The 16982-nt window shown below is 42.0% G+C and overlaps 1 protein-coding gene across 1 annotated transcript in view; it reads left to right on the top strand.

Moving 5' to 3' along the window:
- Window positions 1-16275, top strand: part of SORL1 (sortilin related receptor 1) — a gene marked incomplete at its 5' end in the record, with an annotated part of 272129 nt that extends 255854 nt beyond the window's left edge. Inside the window, 7 exons of the mRNA XM_007949949.2 lie at window positions 4044-4163; window positions 5228-5392; window positions 6553-6727; window positions 7685-7791; window positions 11145-11337; window positions 14028-14240; window positions 16208-16275. Of these exons, the coding sequence (XP_007948140.2) occupies window positions 4044-4163; window positions 5228-5392; window positions 6553-6727; window positions 7685-7791; window positions 11145-11337; window positions 14028-14240; window positions 16208-16275 (1041 nt within the window). The remainder of the gene's footprint in view (window positions 1-4043; window positions 4164-5227; window positions 5393-6552; window positions 6728-7684; window positions 7792-11144; window positions 11338-14027; window positions 14241-16207) is intronic.
- Window positions 16276-16982: the final 707 nt, after the last annotated feature.

Genomic DNA, 16982 nt, shown 5'->3' with positions numbered 1-16982 from the left:
TTTAATGGGTTAAAAGGCTTAAGGCCACGGTCTCGTGGGACAACTTAGTCAACTGGCGTAATATAGTTGATACTCCATAGTAAGTGACCCAACAATGTTAATTTCCTTCTGGAAGACAGCATAAGGAGCTCTGGTGGTTCAGTGGTTAAAGCATTTGGCTGCTAAGAAAAAGTTTGGTAGTTCAAACCTACCAGCTACTCTGTGGAAGAAAGATGAGGCATTGGGCTCCTGTAAAGATTTATAGCCTTGGAAACCTAGTGGGGGTCACTATGAGTTGGAATCAACTCAATGACAGTTTGTTTTTTGATTTGAGCTTCCCGAAGATGATGTTTTATATCCTAGTTCTATGAGTAGCATCTAGGGTCTTAAAAGCTTGCTTCTGGCCATCTAAGATTCAACCACTGGTCTTTATTCATCTGGAACAAAAGAGAATTCAGGAAACCAAAGACTCAAAGAAAAACTAGTCCGCAGGACTAATAGCGCATTTGACCATGGCCTCTTTCAGCCTGAGAGCAGAAGAACTAGATGGTGTTTGGCTACCACAGCCGACCTTTCTGACCAGGGACCGATAGAAGGACATGGATAGAATAGGAGAAAAATGTAAAAGACAACTCACATTACTAAAAAGGTCGGGCTTACTGCACTAATTAGACACTGAAGGAGCCTCTGAGACTACTGCCCTAAGATACTCTTTGAACTTGGAAGGGAAATTCCTCCTAGAGGTCACCTTTCATCCAAATTACTTATTGCCTTATCAAATAAAGTTTCACCTGTGAATACTCACCAGCCACTCCTCGGAAGGAAGGTTGGGCAGTCTACTTCCGTAGTGATACCTCCTTGGAAACCCAAGGAGGGGCCTGCTATGCTTCCTAAAATAATCAACTATATGAGACAGTTTACTTCCATAAAGATTTACCTCCTTGGAAACCCAAAGGGGGTCACTATGAGTTGGAAGCGACTCAATGGCAGTGAGTTTAGATGAGACCAAATAGTCAACAATTACCCTAAAACAAAAATGAGAAGGTAAGGAGGGGTAGGGAGGCTAGATTAATGGGAAAAAAACAAACAGGGAAATAATGAGAATGCTGACATATTATGAAAAATGTAACCAATGTCATGGAACAATTTGTATAAAAATAGCTAAATGGGAACATAATTTGTTGTATAAACTCAACTAAAACACAGTTCACAGTATTTTTTAAGAGACTACAATGTTAGTTGATTTAACAATCTCTGATTGTGTATAAACTTGGAGTGACCTCAACCTTGCTACTAAAATAGGTACACTAATCTTAGGCTTAAGATTATAAAAGATCAAATGAGATCACCCACAAGACACTCTCAGCTTCTCCTGTACTGCTGTGTTTACTGCAGCATTATTCACCAAAGGTGGAAACAACCTGTATCCATCAACAGATGAATAAACAAGTGTGGTTTACACCCAATAGAATATTACTCAACCATAAAGAGAAATGAAGTCCTGAGATCTGCTTCAACATGGATGAATCTTGAAAACATTATGCTGAGTGAAATAAGTCAGACACAAAAGGACAGATACTATTTGAGTCAACTTACATGAAGTATGTAGATTAAGCAAATGAATAGAGACAAAAATAGATTTGTGATTACCAAGGCCTAAGGGGAAGGGGAATGTAGAGGTATTACTGAAAGAGCCCTGAGTTTCCATGTGGGTTGATGAAATAGTTTTGGAAGTTGATATTGGTGATGGTTGTTCAACATTTTGTTGTTGTTTGTGCTGTCAAATTGTCTCTGACTCATAGCAACCTTATGTTCAACATGGTGAACCTAATTAATTTTACTGACTTGTACACTTAGAAATGGTTAAAGTGACACTTTTTAAAAATGAGTTTTACTACAATTAAAAAGAAGCAGTAGCCCTCAGCTTCTACCGTTCTCCATCACAGTAGCTGCTATCATCTGGGTATCTTAGAGTCCAGTTGGGGTCCTGTCTTAAGCCCTGACTCCTTTGTCTCTGTGGGTCTCTTTCCTTGCTGTAGCCACTGCAGCCCACAGAAGCCACAGGCTGGCCTCACTGAGCTCAGGCTTGCTCTGAGCTCCCAATCTGGTCACATTGTCCCCACCTGTGCTCTGTAGTTCTCTTGTTCCTCTGTTCCCGTCCATTTGCATTTACTTTCTGATGTCTTTATCCTCCATTCTTCTTTTTCCTTACCTCCTCCCAACTTATCACTCCCTTCAGCCCCTCCCTTCCTCTCTGCCCATCCACCCTGTCCCCTCTCCAACCCCTTTCTGGGCTGCTTAGTGATGCTGAGGAAAACTACATTATTGTCTGGGACTTGGAAATCCTGCATATATTTCTGGCCAGCCCTCCCTCCTCCCATTTGTTCCACTCTTCTGGACTCATACAGGTCCCTTTAAATCCCCATCTTACCTGCTCATCTGCTGTCAGAGAAAATGCTCTTTGATTCTACCTTAGAAAGGAAGCTTCCTTAACTCCTTATCCTACTGTCATACAAGCTCCTTCAAATACCCACTCTCCTGTTTTCAACTCCCTCGATTTCTAATTTATGTCAGATGGAATTAAGAATGGTTGCATGAAATTGAGGAACCTAAAGTACCAGTAACTTTCTAAACAGTCTTTTTCCCTCTTGTTTAAAAGAAGGTTGGAATTCAGCATCCAGGGTGTAATGGATTAAATTGCATCCCCAAAAATTAGTGTGGTAAATTCTAACCTCTATGCCTGTGGTAATAATCTCATTTGGGAATGAGTTGTCTTTGTTATATTAATGAGAGTGGATTAGTGTAGGGTGTGTTTTAAACTAATCTCTTTTGAGGTATGTTGTTGTTGTTGTTGTTGTTATGTGCTGTCGAGTCAGCCCTGACTCATAGCGACCCCTCCTTGGGTTTCCAAGGCAGTATCACTACGGAAGTAGGATTGCCCAACCTTCCTTCCGAGGAGTGGCTGGTGGGTTTGAACCGCCAGCCATCTGGTTAGCAGGCAAGTGTCTTAGCCAAGAGAGATTAAACAAGCAAGTGGGAAAAAACAAAAGATGCTGGGGAAGAGAAGTGCCAAGCCATGTGAAGATCTCCTCGCAGGAAAAGCTCAGAGACAAGGACCTCCTCCAGAGCCAACAGAGAGAGGAAGCCTTCCCCTAGAGCTGACACCATGAATTTGGACTTCTAACCTTTTAAACTATGAGAAAATAAATTTGTTAAAGCCACCTATTTATGGTATTTCTGTTACAGCAGCACTAGATAACTGAAACACAGGGCATCTGTGGCAGCAGCACGAGTTGATCTGGGACCCCAGCTCTGCCATCTTCAGAATTTGGTGTCTATCTTCATGGTTACCTTGTGGTCCAAGAGGACATACAACCACTATCTGTATGCCAGGTGGAAAAAGGAAGGAGGAACGGGTTCATCCCTCTTTAAATGACCCTTCATGAAGGTCCCAGTGACCTTTCTACCTACAAACATTGATCAAAACTTAATCGTGTAGCTTCTCCTGGCTTCCAAGGAATGTTATCTTTTTTCCAGGTGGCAATTCTTATTGTAAACCTGGATCCTCCTATGGGAGAAAAGAATGGATATTGGCTGAGCAGCTAGCAGTGTCCATCCTGACCTCCTTCCACACACACATTTCCTGAATTTTTCACCCTCACTCTTCAAACTTCCATGGCCTCCACCTCACTTACCATATCTACTACTCAATGTGCCATCTGTGCTGCAGAGGGGAGAGGCATCACACTTCTTGGTGACTCCCCTCTTTTCCCTGGCTAGGATAGCATGGACAACTCTGCATCCTTGAACCTTTTTATTTATAGTTATATCTGTTTTTCTTCTCTTCCCATCTCTCCTCAAGCCTGGGTGGGCTCTTTGAGAACAGAGACAACCACATATTTATTTTTGTAGATGCTAATACAGTGCCTAGTACAATGTGCTTTCTCTGTGAAGTCCAATAGAGTAAAGACCGAAGGAGTGTCCAGGGTCTTCATTATAGATTTCAAGAGGATGAGATCATTAACCAGTGAGCTGATGTCCTTTTCCATTCTTGCTTTTACCAGGTTTATGGCATTTTCTATGCCACGTCCTTTCTTGACCTCTATCGCAATCCAAAGAGCTTGACAACTTCACTCCACAACAAAACAGTCATCGTCAGTAGGGATGAGCAGTACTTGTTTCTGGTAAGCTTCCTATCCATGCAGTTGCATTTTCTAAGGGGTGGGTGCCTTAATTCCTGCCCTCCTGAGCTCTGACCCAGAACCTGGGGACTTGAAAGCCTGGCTCTTGGTGTGTGACCAGAGGGAAGTTCCTTCGTTTCACAAGCACCTGTTTGAAACAGAATGATCACTTGACCAATTGCAGCTCTCATGTGAAATATTAATAATTTGTTGAATAAGTCACAAGAATCCAAAATTTTTGTAGGATTCCATCTCTAGGAATTTAACCTAAGTACTTGTGCAGGTGTACAAAGACATGTGAGAAGATGTTTGGTGCACTAGTACTTGTATAGCAGGAGATTGGAATCACATGTTAAGAGAGGACTGGTTAAAGATATAATGGCTTATCCATGCGATGGAATATTGGGCAACCATCCAAAAGAAATTCAACTCTAAATGTACTGATACGGAAAAATCTCTTAAACTGTTTTGTTAAGTGGAAGAAGCAAAGAATGTAATAGTATGTGTGATGTTTTTCTTTTGTGTAAAGAAGAAATAAATAGACTACACACACACACATCCATATATGTATTTATATACATATGCATATATGTACATGTATCCATTTATACGCGCATGTATCCATTTACACATGCACATGCATGTACATATTTATACATGCAGGTATCTGTTTATACACACATGCATATACATACATGATCTAAACATACGTATTCATTTATGCACACATGCATATATATGTATGCATGTATACATGCACATGCACTTATGTACATATACATTTACACACATGCAGTATATGAGTATGTATACACACACACACACTTATGGCTGTGCTTATATACGCGTAGGACATTTCTGGAAGGGAGAGCAAGAAACTGTTACCAGTGGTAACTTTAAGAAAATGAATTAGAGACCTGGGGTAGGTAGGGAATTATTTTACATTTTGTACTGATATTTTTCATTGTGTGGATGTGTCACTATTTTGGAAGAAGAAACAAACAGTACAGTAGAAATTGTCTACAGCCCATGCAGTATTTATTTCCTGTGCATATGCTTGGCCCTAGGTCCGAGTGGTGGTGCCCTACGAAGGTCCATCCTCTGACTATGTTGTAGTGAAGATGATCCCGGACAGCAGGCTCCCACCTCGTCACCTGCATGCAGTACGCACAGGCAAAACCTCAGCTGTCATCAAATGGGAGTCACCATACGACTCTCCTGACCAGGACCTGGTGAGTGGCCAGGCATCCATTAACCTTGCTTATTCTTGGGATGGGTGGAGGAATCTGATAAGGGGGCAAGAAATGTAGGCCTAGTGTTTGGACCACCCACCCAGTTTTGTCTGACCATATACGGAGTCCTTGTAACTGATCACTTGCTATGAAGCCAACCCTGACTCATGGCAATCCTGTATGTGTCAGAGTAGAGTTCTCCTGCATAGAGTTTTCAGTAGCTGGTGTTTCAGAAGTAGATCACCAGATCTTTCTTCTGAGATGCCTCTGGGTGGACTCAATAGGGGCTTCTTTTTAGTTGGCCCTTCTCCATTACACCCAGCTATCATATTGGTTTGTCCCTCCTTCCTCTTTACCCTCTCAAAGTCCCTCCCTGGTCCTTTAAAACAGGGGTCAGCAAATTATTGCCTGTGGGCCAAATGTAGCCCATCACCTGTTTTTGTAAATAAAGACCATCTGGTAAGCAGAGCCTAAAATGCAGATACCGGTCCCTTATAGAAAATGTCTGCTTAAAAGGAAGGGACAGTGATTCTAGAAAATGGCTCCCATTTCCCATTGCTCTGCTTTTACTTCATCCTCACTGAGGTGATTGATTTTAAATCCATGATTATACTGGTCAGTGTTAAAACTCCTCTTGACTCTCAGCTTCTGCCTGATGATTGAGTTTTTGGTGCCTATTGTATGTCTTTTTATTTTCCCTTGCCCATATACAGAAGAATCAAAGTATATAGTTTTCTGTGTTTTAAAACTAGGGCTAAATACTTTCATTCATTAATTCTCTACTGACAATATTTCCAAACACTGGCAGTGAAAGAGATATTAAAGCTGGACTCTGAATTTGGATTTTTCTTGCTTGTTCCAACCTACCTGCTGATGCCACAATTAATGTGTCTTTTCACTGGTTTTTTTTTTTTTTTTTTCATTTATTTAAATGATAATTCTATGTACAGTTCTGTGAATGAATACTTGCTATAAGGTTTGACCTGGCCAGTACAAAGACTTTCCAAAAGATGGAGTTAGACTTTGGAGCTCAGGATAGTGTTGCTATAGGTCACAGCCACTGATATGCTTAGACGACATTGTCCACCATTGAACTGCAAAGAGTAAAAAATACAGTGTTCCTGATTACCATTAATAGAGCTTTTTGTTTGTTTGTTTAGTTATATGCAATTGCAGTTAAAGATCTAATAAGAAAGACCGACAGGAGCTATAAAGTCAAGTCATGCAACAGTACCATGGAATATACAATTAACAAGTTGGAACCTGGAGGGAAATACCATGTCATTGTCCAACTGGGGAACATGAGCAAAGATTCCAGTATAAAAATTACCACAGGTAAGTAGCACAGAGATTAGAGGCCTTCTCGCACAGCGAGGCTCCCAGGGTGTTACTAGGATGGCTCTCTTCAGAATTGCACGGAAGGGCACATACTACCTTCTGCTTCCTAACGGGGGCAGGGCAGTAAGGGGGACTGCAGTTTGGTGGCCAGGACGCATGGGTTGGGAATGGCTGGTGCTTCTAAGATTCTCTAGCTCCCTTCTAGTCTGCTCTCCTCTAGCTATTTTTGATATTGCTATAGGAGAAAAGGAGGAAAGCCTAAGAGAGTTAGGGAATAAAATGGAAGACTTGCCAGTTAGCCCAAGCATTGCATGTGGGGATCTGGTCTGAAGTTGCAATGATTTCTTGCAGCAGTATGACATGGATAAATGAAGAGGGACAAATAACTGGACAGTAGATAGAAGTCTAGCTCAACAGCCACACTCAAGTTCAGAGTGTACATAGTTCTGGAGTTTCAGTAATGGAGGCTCTGTCCCATATAGCTGGCAGTGTGAGCAGTGTTCCTGGGCTATCCTTGGCTATCATTCCAGTGCTCCATCTTCAGGCAGAGCTCTTTAGCTTTGAGACAGCTAGGGACAGGAGTAAGGGTAATAGGAAAGTGGTTGGGAACTGGCACGGACAACTAGGCTGATGCAGAGCATGCCGTAACAACAAGGCTTTGGAACTGTGGTTCCAATACCATTAAGCCTCCCTCTCCCATTGCTTTTGGCCATCCTTGGGTTCATAGGCTAACAAACTGAGCACTTTGAAGTTTCTTGACCAAAGGTGTTATGACAAGAACAAAACAGGTGCCAGTTAAAGAGTATCGACCATGTGCTAGATTTAGTACTAACCAGTATATATGTAACACAGTCCTTCAAGGTTAATATTACTGCTATCCCATTTACAGCCAAGAAAATGGAGGCCTGAATGTGTATCCTGCTAACTACATCCTATTTCATCTTTAACTTTCAGTTTCGTTATCAGCACCTGATGCCTTAAAAATCATAACAGAAAATGACCACATTCTTCTATTTTGGAAAAGTCTAGCTTTAAAGGAAAAGCATTTCAATGAAAGCAGGGTAAGTCCTTCCCTCATCCTCTATAACTTTGGAAATCTAAATTGAAATGTGATTTTAGAGATGAGCTTGTTAACAGCATGCTGGCATAGATAGAATTTGGAAAAAATAGGGCAAGGAAGTAAACTTGAGAATTAAAGGACCATTTTCTGTAGGATTGCTAATTAGTGAAATGTTTATACTACCCATTAAAGATGAGACTCTCTACACAAAGTACTGTTTAATCCCAAAAGGGAAATGGCAGGGGAGCCCTCCTCACTGCATTTTCTGAAGCTGGGCTGGGGCTCAGCATTGGAACCAAGAATCCACTGCTCCCAAACCCTCTCAAGGCCAGGCTATGGTTTCAGGATCAGGGAGCTGACCTGTCATTTCAGAGGAATTAGAGGGAGCAACAAGAACTTGAAGATAGCTTTGACACAAGGCAACTATCTTGTTTGTTGTTTTGTTTGTTATGTGCAAGTCACAGCCAATTCTTGTGTCCACAACAGGAGATGGGGGAAGAGGAGTAGACTGGGGAGTACATTTGTTCCCCAGTGGTGGACAGATTCTTGAGTGGAATTGGGTTGGCTTGATTAGCATCAAAGCATTAGCTACATGGAAACCAACAAATGAACTATGGCTCCCATAACCAATTGTCACTGAGTCAACTCCAACTCATGGCAACTCTGTGTATGTCAGAGTAGAACTGTGCTCCATAGGGTTTTCAGTGGCTGATTATTTGGGAAGATCACCAGGCCTTTCTTCCAAGGCACCTCTGGTTGGACTTGACCCTGGTTAGCAGCCGAGTGCCTTAAAGTTTTGCACCACCCAGGGACTCTCCTTAAAAGTGTGGTAGGTAAACTGCCCTAGGGTTCTAAATAGTCACAGGTTAATGCCAGATACAAAGCTAAATTATAATTTGAAAATTCTCATAACTCTCACAACTATGACATAAATAATTAACAGCCTTAAATTTAAAGAGAGCTTTCAAATCAATTCAAAACACTAATACTCTTAATTTTGAAAAAGCTACAGGTAGCAGAGTAAAGAATTTCAGCAGCAGTAAGTAAAAGAAAATGTTCAACCTCATTAGTAATTTTAACAACAAAGAGATAGCGCTTTCACATTAAATTGGCAAAGATTTGGGGTGGAAGACTGTTACCAGTATTAGTGGTAGGTGACAAAATAAGCAATCTGGGAATATAAATTGATTCAAACTTCTGAAAGGCTCTTTGGTAATATGTATCAAAAACATTCAATGTGTTCAACATCTTTTACTCTGCAATTCTTCTAGGAATTTACTCTGAGGAAAGAAAGTGGTTAAAAAATTTATGTACAAAGCTGTTCAGCGCAGCATTATTTATGAAAACAAGAAATAGGACACAACCTAAATGCCCAACAGAGGGGGACCAGTTAAATAAATTATGAGTGGTTGTTGGTGTAGTTTAAATTGTTTTCTTTATTCCTTTATGTATTTTATATATATTCTACACTGAAAATGTATTTGTTGTTATTGTTGTTGTTTGGTGCTGTCAACTCAGCTCCAGCTCATAGCGACCATGTGTACAATGGAGCAAAACATTGTGTGGTCCTGCCCAGCCTCACAATCCTTGCTGTACTTGAGCCCATCATTGCAGCCACTATGTCAATCCATCTCAGTTTCACTGCTATTCCTAAGGTTTTCAATGGCCAGTTCTTTGAGAAGTGGATGGTTCCTTCCTTCTTCCAAGTCTGTCTTAGTCTGGAAGCTCCGCTGAAACCTGTTCACCATGGGTGACCCTGCTAGTATCTGAAATGCTGGTGGCATAGCCTCCAGCCTTACAGCAACACACAAGCCACCACAGTACAACAAACTGACAGACGAGTGGTGTCTATCTGTATATCAGATGGACAGTAATAAATGCTAGTTTATTAAAAAGCACAGACGGATGGGATTCCAGGCACGTGGAATTGAGAGACCCATTTTGGCAGCCATTTGCCATAAGGGGATCTGTCTGAGTGGCAGAAGCCCAGCTTTTAGGTTGAGGTTGCAGGTCAGTATTCCATTCCTAGTGGAGAGTCCTGGCTTAAGCATAGCATACCCTTCTTCCCTCCATCTGATATATTGTTAAGTTCAGAGAATAGAGCAGGTCAGTACAATGAGGATGAAGAGACCAAGGCTATGAACTGAGGTCCAGTGTGACTGGGAGATAAAGCATGAAGTCTTTTTTGGGGGATAGGGTGAGGTAAAGGGGGATTGGGGCCCTTGTCACTGAAATACTTGGAGATTAGCAGACAACTCCAGTCAACCTGGATCCCAGCCAGCATCCTTGGTCAGGGCTGTAACAGAGCAATTTATCTCAAACTAGAAGCCCAGGACTCTTCCTGAGACAATCTAAATAGCAAGAGACTAAGTACTCTTCTCTTGTGAATAGGGGCCTGAGCCTGCTCAAGTACTTCTTATTTCAAGGCCTTATTGGCCTATGACTGCTATGCTTTGAAGAGAAAACTGGAAGTGAGCTGCGCACTGACAGTGGCGCCCTTGCACATAGTTTCATAAAGAAATGCCCTGTCTTTTCTGATTGTGAGTTCCCTTTCCCTATTTTAATGCTTGAGACCATTGTGACCTGGATTTCTTATTAGTTAAATCCCTGCACAGCAAATTGTTGCTGAATTGTCCAGATTCTGTTTTGGGATTTAATACTGCTTGAGGGGGCATTGGTGGTTCAGCGGTAGAACTTACAACTTTCACGTGAGATGCCCAGGTTTGATTCCCGGCCAGTGCACCTCACGCACAGCCACCGTCCATCTGTCAGTGGAGGCTGGCCTTTTGCTGTGATGCTCACCAGGTTTCAACGGAGCTTCCACCCTGAGAGACTAGGAAGAAGAGCCTGCTGATGTACTTCTGGAAAATCAGCCAGGGAAAGCCCTGTGGATCACAGGGGTCTGATGGACAGCTGATCATGGGCATGCTGCAGGCCTGGGCAGCATTTCATTGAATTGTGGATGGGGTCATCACGGGTTGGAGGCTGACTCAGTGGCAGCTGGCAGCAACAATATTGCTTGAGATAAGTGGACTGCTGTCCAGGACTGCTGTATGTACCAGAATATTTGGTAAAATGCCTCTTTTTAGGGCTACACTTTTTATTTTCACTGCTCAGCACCTAAGTGGGACTATCAGTTATTTTGGACATTTGGAATGGGAAAGTTCCTATTTTCTGAATCCAGGATCTTAGTTTATTGTAAAAAAAAAAAAAAAAAAAAAAATTAGTAAGAAACCTAGAGTGCTTTAGCATCAATAAAACACTACATAAGGAGTCCACATAAAGTTGCACCAGTAATGGAGCTGTCAGTTTCATATCTCTTCCTGACCCATCTCTCTTTATGCCTGTTTGCAGGGGTATGAGATACATATGTTTGATAGTGCCATGAATATTTCAGCTTACCTTGGGAATACCACTGACAATTTCTTTAAAATTTCCAATCTGAAGATGGGTCATAATTATACTTTCACGGTCCAAGCAAGATGCCTTTTTGGCAGCCAGATCTGTGGGGATCCTGCTGTCCTTCTCTATGACGATCTGGGAACTGGTAAGTCACTGTGGCTGCTGTCTTCAGTTCCAGGGAAGTAGCAAGAAGGCATGTGGTTTGAAGATCGTGTATCTTTCTAAAACATATTTGAAATATACTCTCACCTGAAGAGAAAATCAATCACTGATTGATTTAATGAAAGAAAACTTCCTATGCCAGGCATGGTCCAAGGAGCTGAAATAACAAAGGTGACCGTATTCTGAATGTGAAAACACCATTGTAAGGGAAAGAAAGGCCAGGCTAATATAAGTCATAGATACTGTCCTCTCCCCATGCATGGGATCTATTACCTGCTTTCTGTTGGCCTCTGTTTAAGAACTGAATTTGGCCTGGGATCTCTGTCTTATCAACAGTCACAGATTTGGGGCCATGATATTGGGACCACAGTGTTTTCACACAGAAAGTTAGTCTACTTATATCATCGTAGCTTGGCCAGGATTCCAAAACACATTATGCCACAGGTCTTTTTAGTTCTATTTACTCCAAGCCAAGTACTAACCAGTGGTCAAGTCCACATTTTGTCTTAGAGTTGAACATTCCTTTGCATAGTGCTTCCCACAGTGTGTTCTGCTATAATACTTAACTCTTAGAGTCTCCCTACAAAAGGGTAACACCACAAACTACAGCCCCTTTGGAGAGTCTTAGGATCTATTAGTATATCAGAGGCACTGAGAGTCTACCAAAAACAAATGCCAAAAACACTGGTTAACCTAGTGTTTCCCAAGCAAACAAATCTGTTGCCATCATATCAGTTCCTACTCATGGCGACCCCAAGTGTGCAGAGTAGAACTGCTCCACAGAGTTTTCAAGGCCTTTTGGAAGCAGATCACCAGACCTTTCTCCAAGGTTCCTCTGGGTGAGTTTGAGCCATCAACCTTTTGATTAGTACACTTAACTCTTTGTGCTACCCAGGGACTCCATCTCCAAGATGTTGTTGTTGTTGTTGTTATGTGCCGTCGAGTCAGCCCCGACTCATAGCGACCCCTCCTTGGGTTTCCAAGGCAGTATCACTATGGAAGTAGGATTGCCCAACCTTCCTTCCGAGGAGTGGCTGGTGGGTTTGAACCGCCAGCCTTCTGGTTAGCAGTCAAGTACTTTAGCCACTATGCTACCAGAGCTCCTTATCTCCCAGCTAGAGTCTCCTTTTTAAGTAAAACCAGTTAGCAACCCATGAAATATACCTGGGAAGAACTGTTGTGAAGATGGCTACTTCAATAAACCAAGATTGTTAGTCTTTTGGTTAGACTTCTTGGCATTCCTTTTGCCCTTGTATTCACCTTCCCCTTGGGAGTTGGGGTGGGGGCCCACTGATTCCTGTTGCCTTCACCAGATTGATGTCTTTGCTACTCCAGCCTCAAGTAGTCCTTTAATTTACCATTGCCCAGGAGAGGTTAGGTTGGGACACATTCAATAAGATTTTGCTGGATTCCGCCCTTCCCCCCAGGGGGGATCATTTAAGCAAAGAAATTTAAATAAAGAAATGAGTATTGAATTATTTGATGAGGCTCACAAGGAGTGGCTGTTCTCTTGCTCATCTTTAGGAGTTCCCTTCCACGATGGCTCCTGGGTAGTGAGGGAGCCGCCTGCCCACACCTCTTCACCCCACACTAGGGAACAACCTCCTCAGGAAGACTAGACCTAGGAAAGTCTAGTCTGCTTCCTCAGCTAAGATCTGCCTCCTGAGTTCTGTTTTCCTGCTTCACGATTAGCCTTTTCCCAGAATTTTTGACATGAAAGCATACCCTTTCAAGGAGACTGGCCCCTAGTCCAATGGGGTATGGCTTGTCTGGCCCTACAGCCTCAGTAACACAAGTCTATCACTAAATCATATCTAAAGTGAGCATTTAATGCAGTGTGATGGGGGCTTCACTCTTAGGTAATAAGCACCTAAGTGGCTTTGCAAAGAGCTTTAAAAATGTTAAATGTATACAGAAAGGTTCTCTCTCCTTTATTTAAGTGAAAAACCTCATAAAACTTCATGAGCTGTTAAGTCAGTGTTCTAGTGAAGGAATCTTGTTTGTATCACTTAATGGAGCTTCAGGTAATTGTAGTTCAGAGTGAGTTTGGCACCAAGTAGGGGAAAATAATTGCAATCCCGTTAATTAGTGGTCTGATTTCACATCCTCTTATGTAAGGCAAGCAAGTGGTCTTAAGTAATAATGCTAATGAAATCAATGTTGATACCCTAGCAAAGGTCTCTCTTCCAAGAGATTATCTAAATAACCAACAAGGCAGTGATTTGGAGTCTAATGTAATTACCGTATTTGCATGCACAGGCCCTTTGTCTCTAAGCTCATGCCAAGTAGTCAGGAAACATTCAAGTGCCACGTGCAGGAAATGTGTCAACACCAGGCAGGCGATTCTGGTAAAACCAGTTGCTACTAAGTTAGCTCCAACTTATGGCGATCCCATGTGTTTCAGAGTAGAACTGTGCTCCACAGGGTTTTTAGTGGCTGATTTTTCAGAATTAGATCACCAGGCCTTTCTTCTGAAGTGCCTCTGGGTGGACTTGAACTTCCAACTTTTGGTTAACAGCCAAGCACTGTTAACTGTTTGTACCACTGAGGCTTAGGTAGCTGTTGGCTTAGGTAGCTGTTGCAAATGACTAGCAGTTTTGGTGGGTGGTGGTGCCTGATTCATTCTCATTTCCTTAGGTAGGAGGCTTATTGATTGAAATCTTGCCTTGGCAGGTGTAGATGCATCAGCGATTCAGGCTGCCAGATCTACCGATGTGGCTGCAGTGGTGGTGCCCATCTTGTTTCTGATATTGCTGAGCCTGGGCGTCGGCTTTGCCATCCTGTACACAAAGCATCGAAGGCTGCAGAGCAGCTTCACTGCATTTGCCAATAGCCACTACAGCTCCAGGCTGGGCTCTGCCATCTTCTCCTCAGGGGATGACCTAGGTAAGCATGGGGCAGGGTAGGTTAGTTCTTCCTCCCAGAGTAGATCACACAAAGCCAATGACTAGAAATAGAAAACACCTACCTTAAGCTCCTCTGTGGACATAACAGCCTTTATCAAATGAGTTATTCATTAGCCAGTGATTCTACTGCTTTGGGGTAAATAATTTGGAGCCCTTAACTTTTAACTTCTCAAAATTAAGATACCAATATTCTCTTCAATAGTCTAGTTCCAGTCTGAAACAGTATCTTAGTTATCTAGTACTGATGTAACAAAACACCACAAAGTAGGCGACTTTAAAGAGCAGAAATTTATTGTCTCACAGTTTTGGAAGCTAGAAGTCCAAATCAGGGCATCAGTTCTAGGGAAGGATCCTTTCTCATCATTAGGCCTGGACCTTGGCTTTCTTTGGCTTGTAGACAGTTCTTCACAGGTCTTTTCCCCTTGTGTGTCTGTCTCTCTGTCTGTACTCCATTTTAAAAGATGTCACTCAGAAAGGATTAGGTTTAGGGCCTGTCTTACTCACGTATGACCCATTCACGTAAAAGAGAACCCCTGTGTCCAAATAGGGTCACATTCACAGCAACAGTGGTTAGGATTTCAACACATATTTTGGAGGACACACAATTCAGTCCATAACAGGGAGCAATTTTATTGGAAGGAGGAGGAACTGGTAGGAGTTCGCTTTGTGCAGGAAGAATAGGTAGGGGGATCCTGGACTTGGGAAACTCTGGAAGTATTGGAAATTTCCAAGAATTGCCATCCTACTCTTGTCCTTTACAGACCCTTGAATGTCTCTGGAGGTGCTGTTGTTGTTCTGTGCCATTGAGTTGATTCCAATTCATAGGAATCCTGCGTGACAGTAGAGCTGCCCCACAGGATTTCCTAGTCTGTATTCTTTACGAGAGCAGTCACGAGACCTTTTCTTCCACAAGTGGCTGGTGGGTTTGAACTGTTGACTTTTTGGTTAGCAGTCGAGCCCTTAACCATTGTGCCATTTGGGCTCCTGCTGGAGATCTCAGATCAGAGAAAAAAATAATGCTTTCCCAATCAGCTTTTATCTAAAGATGCCTTTCCATCATGCTATTTTTCCTTACAGTTGCTAGTGCAATCTCACCAAGCATTTCTATTTTATGTATCAATTACATATAGCATAGGGGAAAAAAGGAAATACTCCTTTTAGAAATGTCTGAATGTTCAGATTGGTGTTACACTTTACACAATAGAATGGGAGTGTTGAAAGGCTTCCCTTAAGCTCAGATTGGTGAATGTGCATTTTTCCTGGTAAAAGTAGTTATAATTCATTTTCTTTGTTTATGAAGACATTCATGTATTCTCAGTTTCCTTCCTTCCTTACTAAGCAAGCACCTGGATTGCCTCGCATGAATTGGAGGTTGTGGGTGTTATTTACTTCTCTGTTTGGGAGCAAACAGAATTGAAGGTGCCATGCAGCAAACACTGAACAGAGATGTCACCTGGTTACACAGCACTGTACCAGAGGCCATAAGTCTGGGTATCACTAGTCTGGGAAGCTGTCCTCCAAAAGCTTAAACCACTCCAAGTTCCTTTTTTCTAAGACAAGTTGGGTTCAAAGGAGAAAACAGATAATGAAGTTAACTGTGCTAATAATGTAGGGTGTGGGTTGCTCAAATTGGGGAACCCAAGCCACATCTTTACATTTTGGGATAAGTTAATGATGTTCTTCTTCCTAAAAGCTTGGTGTAGTGCAAGCTACCGTAAGAATAGGTTTGGCCATGCATTGATGGGGAAAAGGTGACCCAAGAGTAGCAAAGGGAAGCTGGCCTAGGTTTCAGAACTGATGGCTATGCTTGGTGGGCTCTGGCATTGACTTTCCCAGCTGAGAATTATGATGACAGTGTTGGAAGGAAGGGAAGGGCCAAAAGGGTGAGATGTGGTGTCTGGCAAACATGTACTGGAACTCATCAAAACTTGACTGTTTTGCCTTTAGGAGAAGATGATGAAGATGCTCCTATGATAACTGGATTTTCGGATGACGTCCCCATGGTGATAGCCTGAAAGACCTTTCCTCACTAGAAACCAAATGTTGTAAATATTTTATTTGATATAGTTGATGGTTTATTTTAAAAGATGCACTTTGAGTTGCAATATGTTATTTTTATATGGGCCAAAAACAGAAAACAAAAAACAACCAAAAAAAAAAAAAAACAAATGAATGAATAAACTTTGTAGTAATCAACTGTGAACTTCAAACCAGGTTGATTTTAGTAACCAAATTGCTTTGATTTGACATTAATTTAGTCTTACAGGGCTGTGCTTGCTGGGCATGCTTTTAAGTCTGTGAGATCATTTTGGTTCAATAAATTGGCCATTGTTTTTATTTTTCTAAGACGCAGAAATGTATTTAATAAAATCTTCAAGAGAGAGTAATGGGTAGAATCCCTTTCTCCTTGAAGGTGTGATCAAATTGTAAGTTTTGTTTGGATTTAGTTTCTATGAAAGTGTTTGGGTATATTATGGGGGAAGGCTCTTTTATGTTGTTGTGTTAATTTATTGGGGCTCTGTTTAAGGCCAGGCTTTAGTATACATCTGACACTTGCACATGTGATGAGCCTCTTTAGCCCATGGAATTGGAGCATGGGGCGCAGAAGCTTTTTTGTTGTCATTCTGCAAGCAGTCCACTTTTACTCACTTGTGTGTCACATAATGGAATTTAATAGGAGAGATCATTGAGTCATTGCTCCATTCCAGTTCAGCAGAGCTCA

The sequence above is a fragment of the Orycteropus afer genome, unplaced genomic scaffold (genome assembly GCF_000298275.1).
Source record: "Orycteropus afer afer isolate SDZICR_OR568_19922 unplaced genomic scaffold, OryAfe1.0 scaffold00258, whole genome shotgun sequence".
NCBI lineage: Eukaryota > Metazoa > Chordata > Mammalia > Tubulidentata > Orycteropodidae > Orycteropus > Orycteropus afer.
The sequence above is the reverse complement of the archived record's forward strand: the minus strand, read 5'-3'. Positions and strand labels throughout refer to the sequence as shown.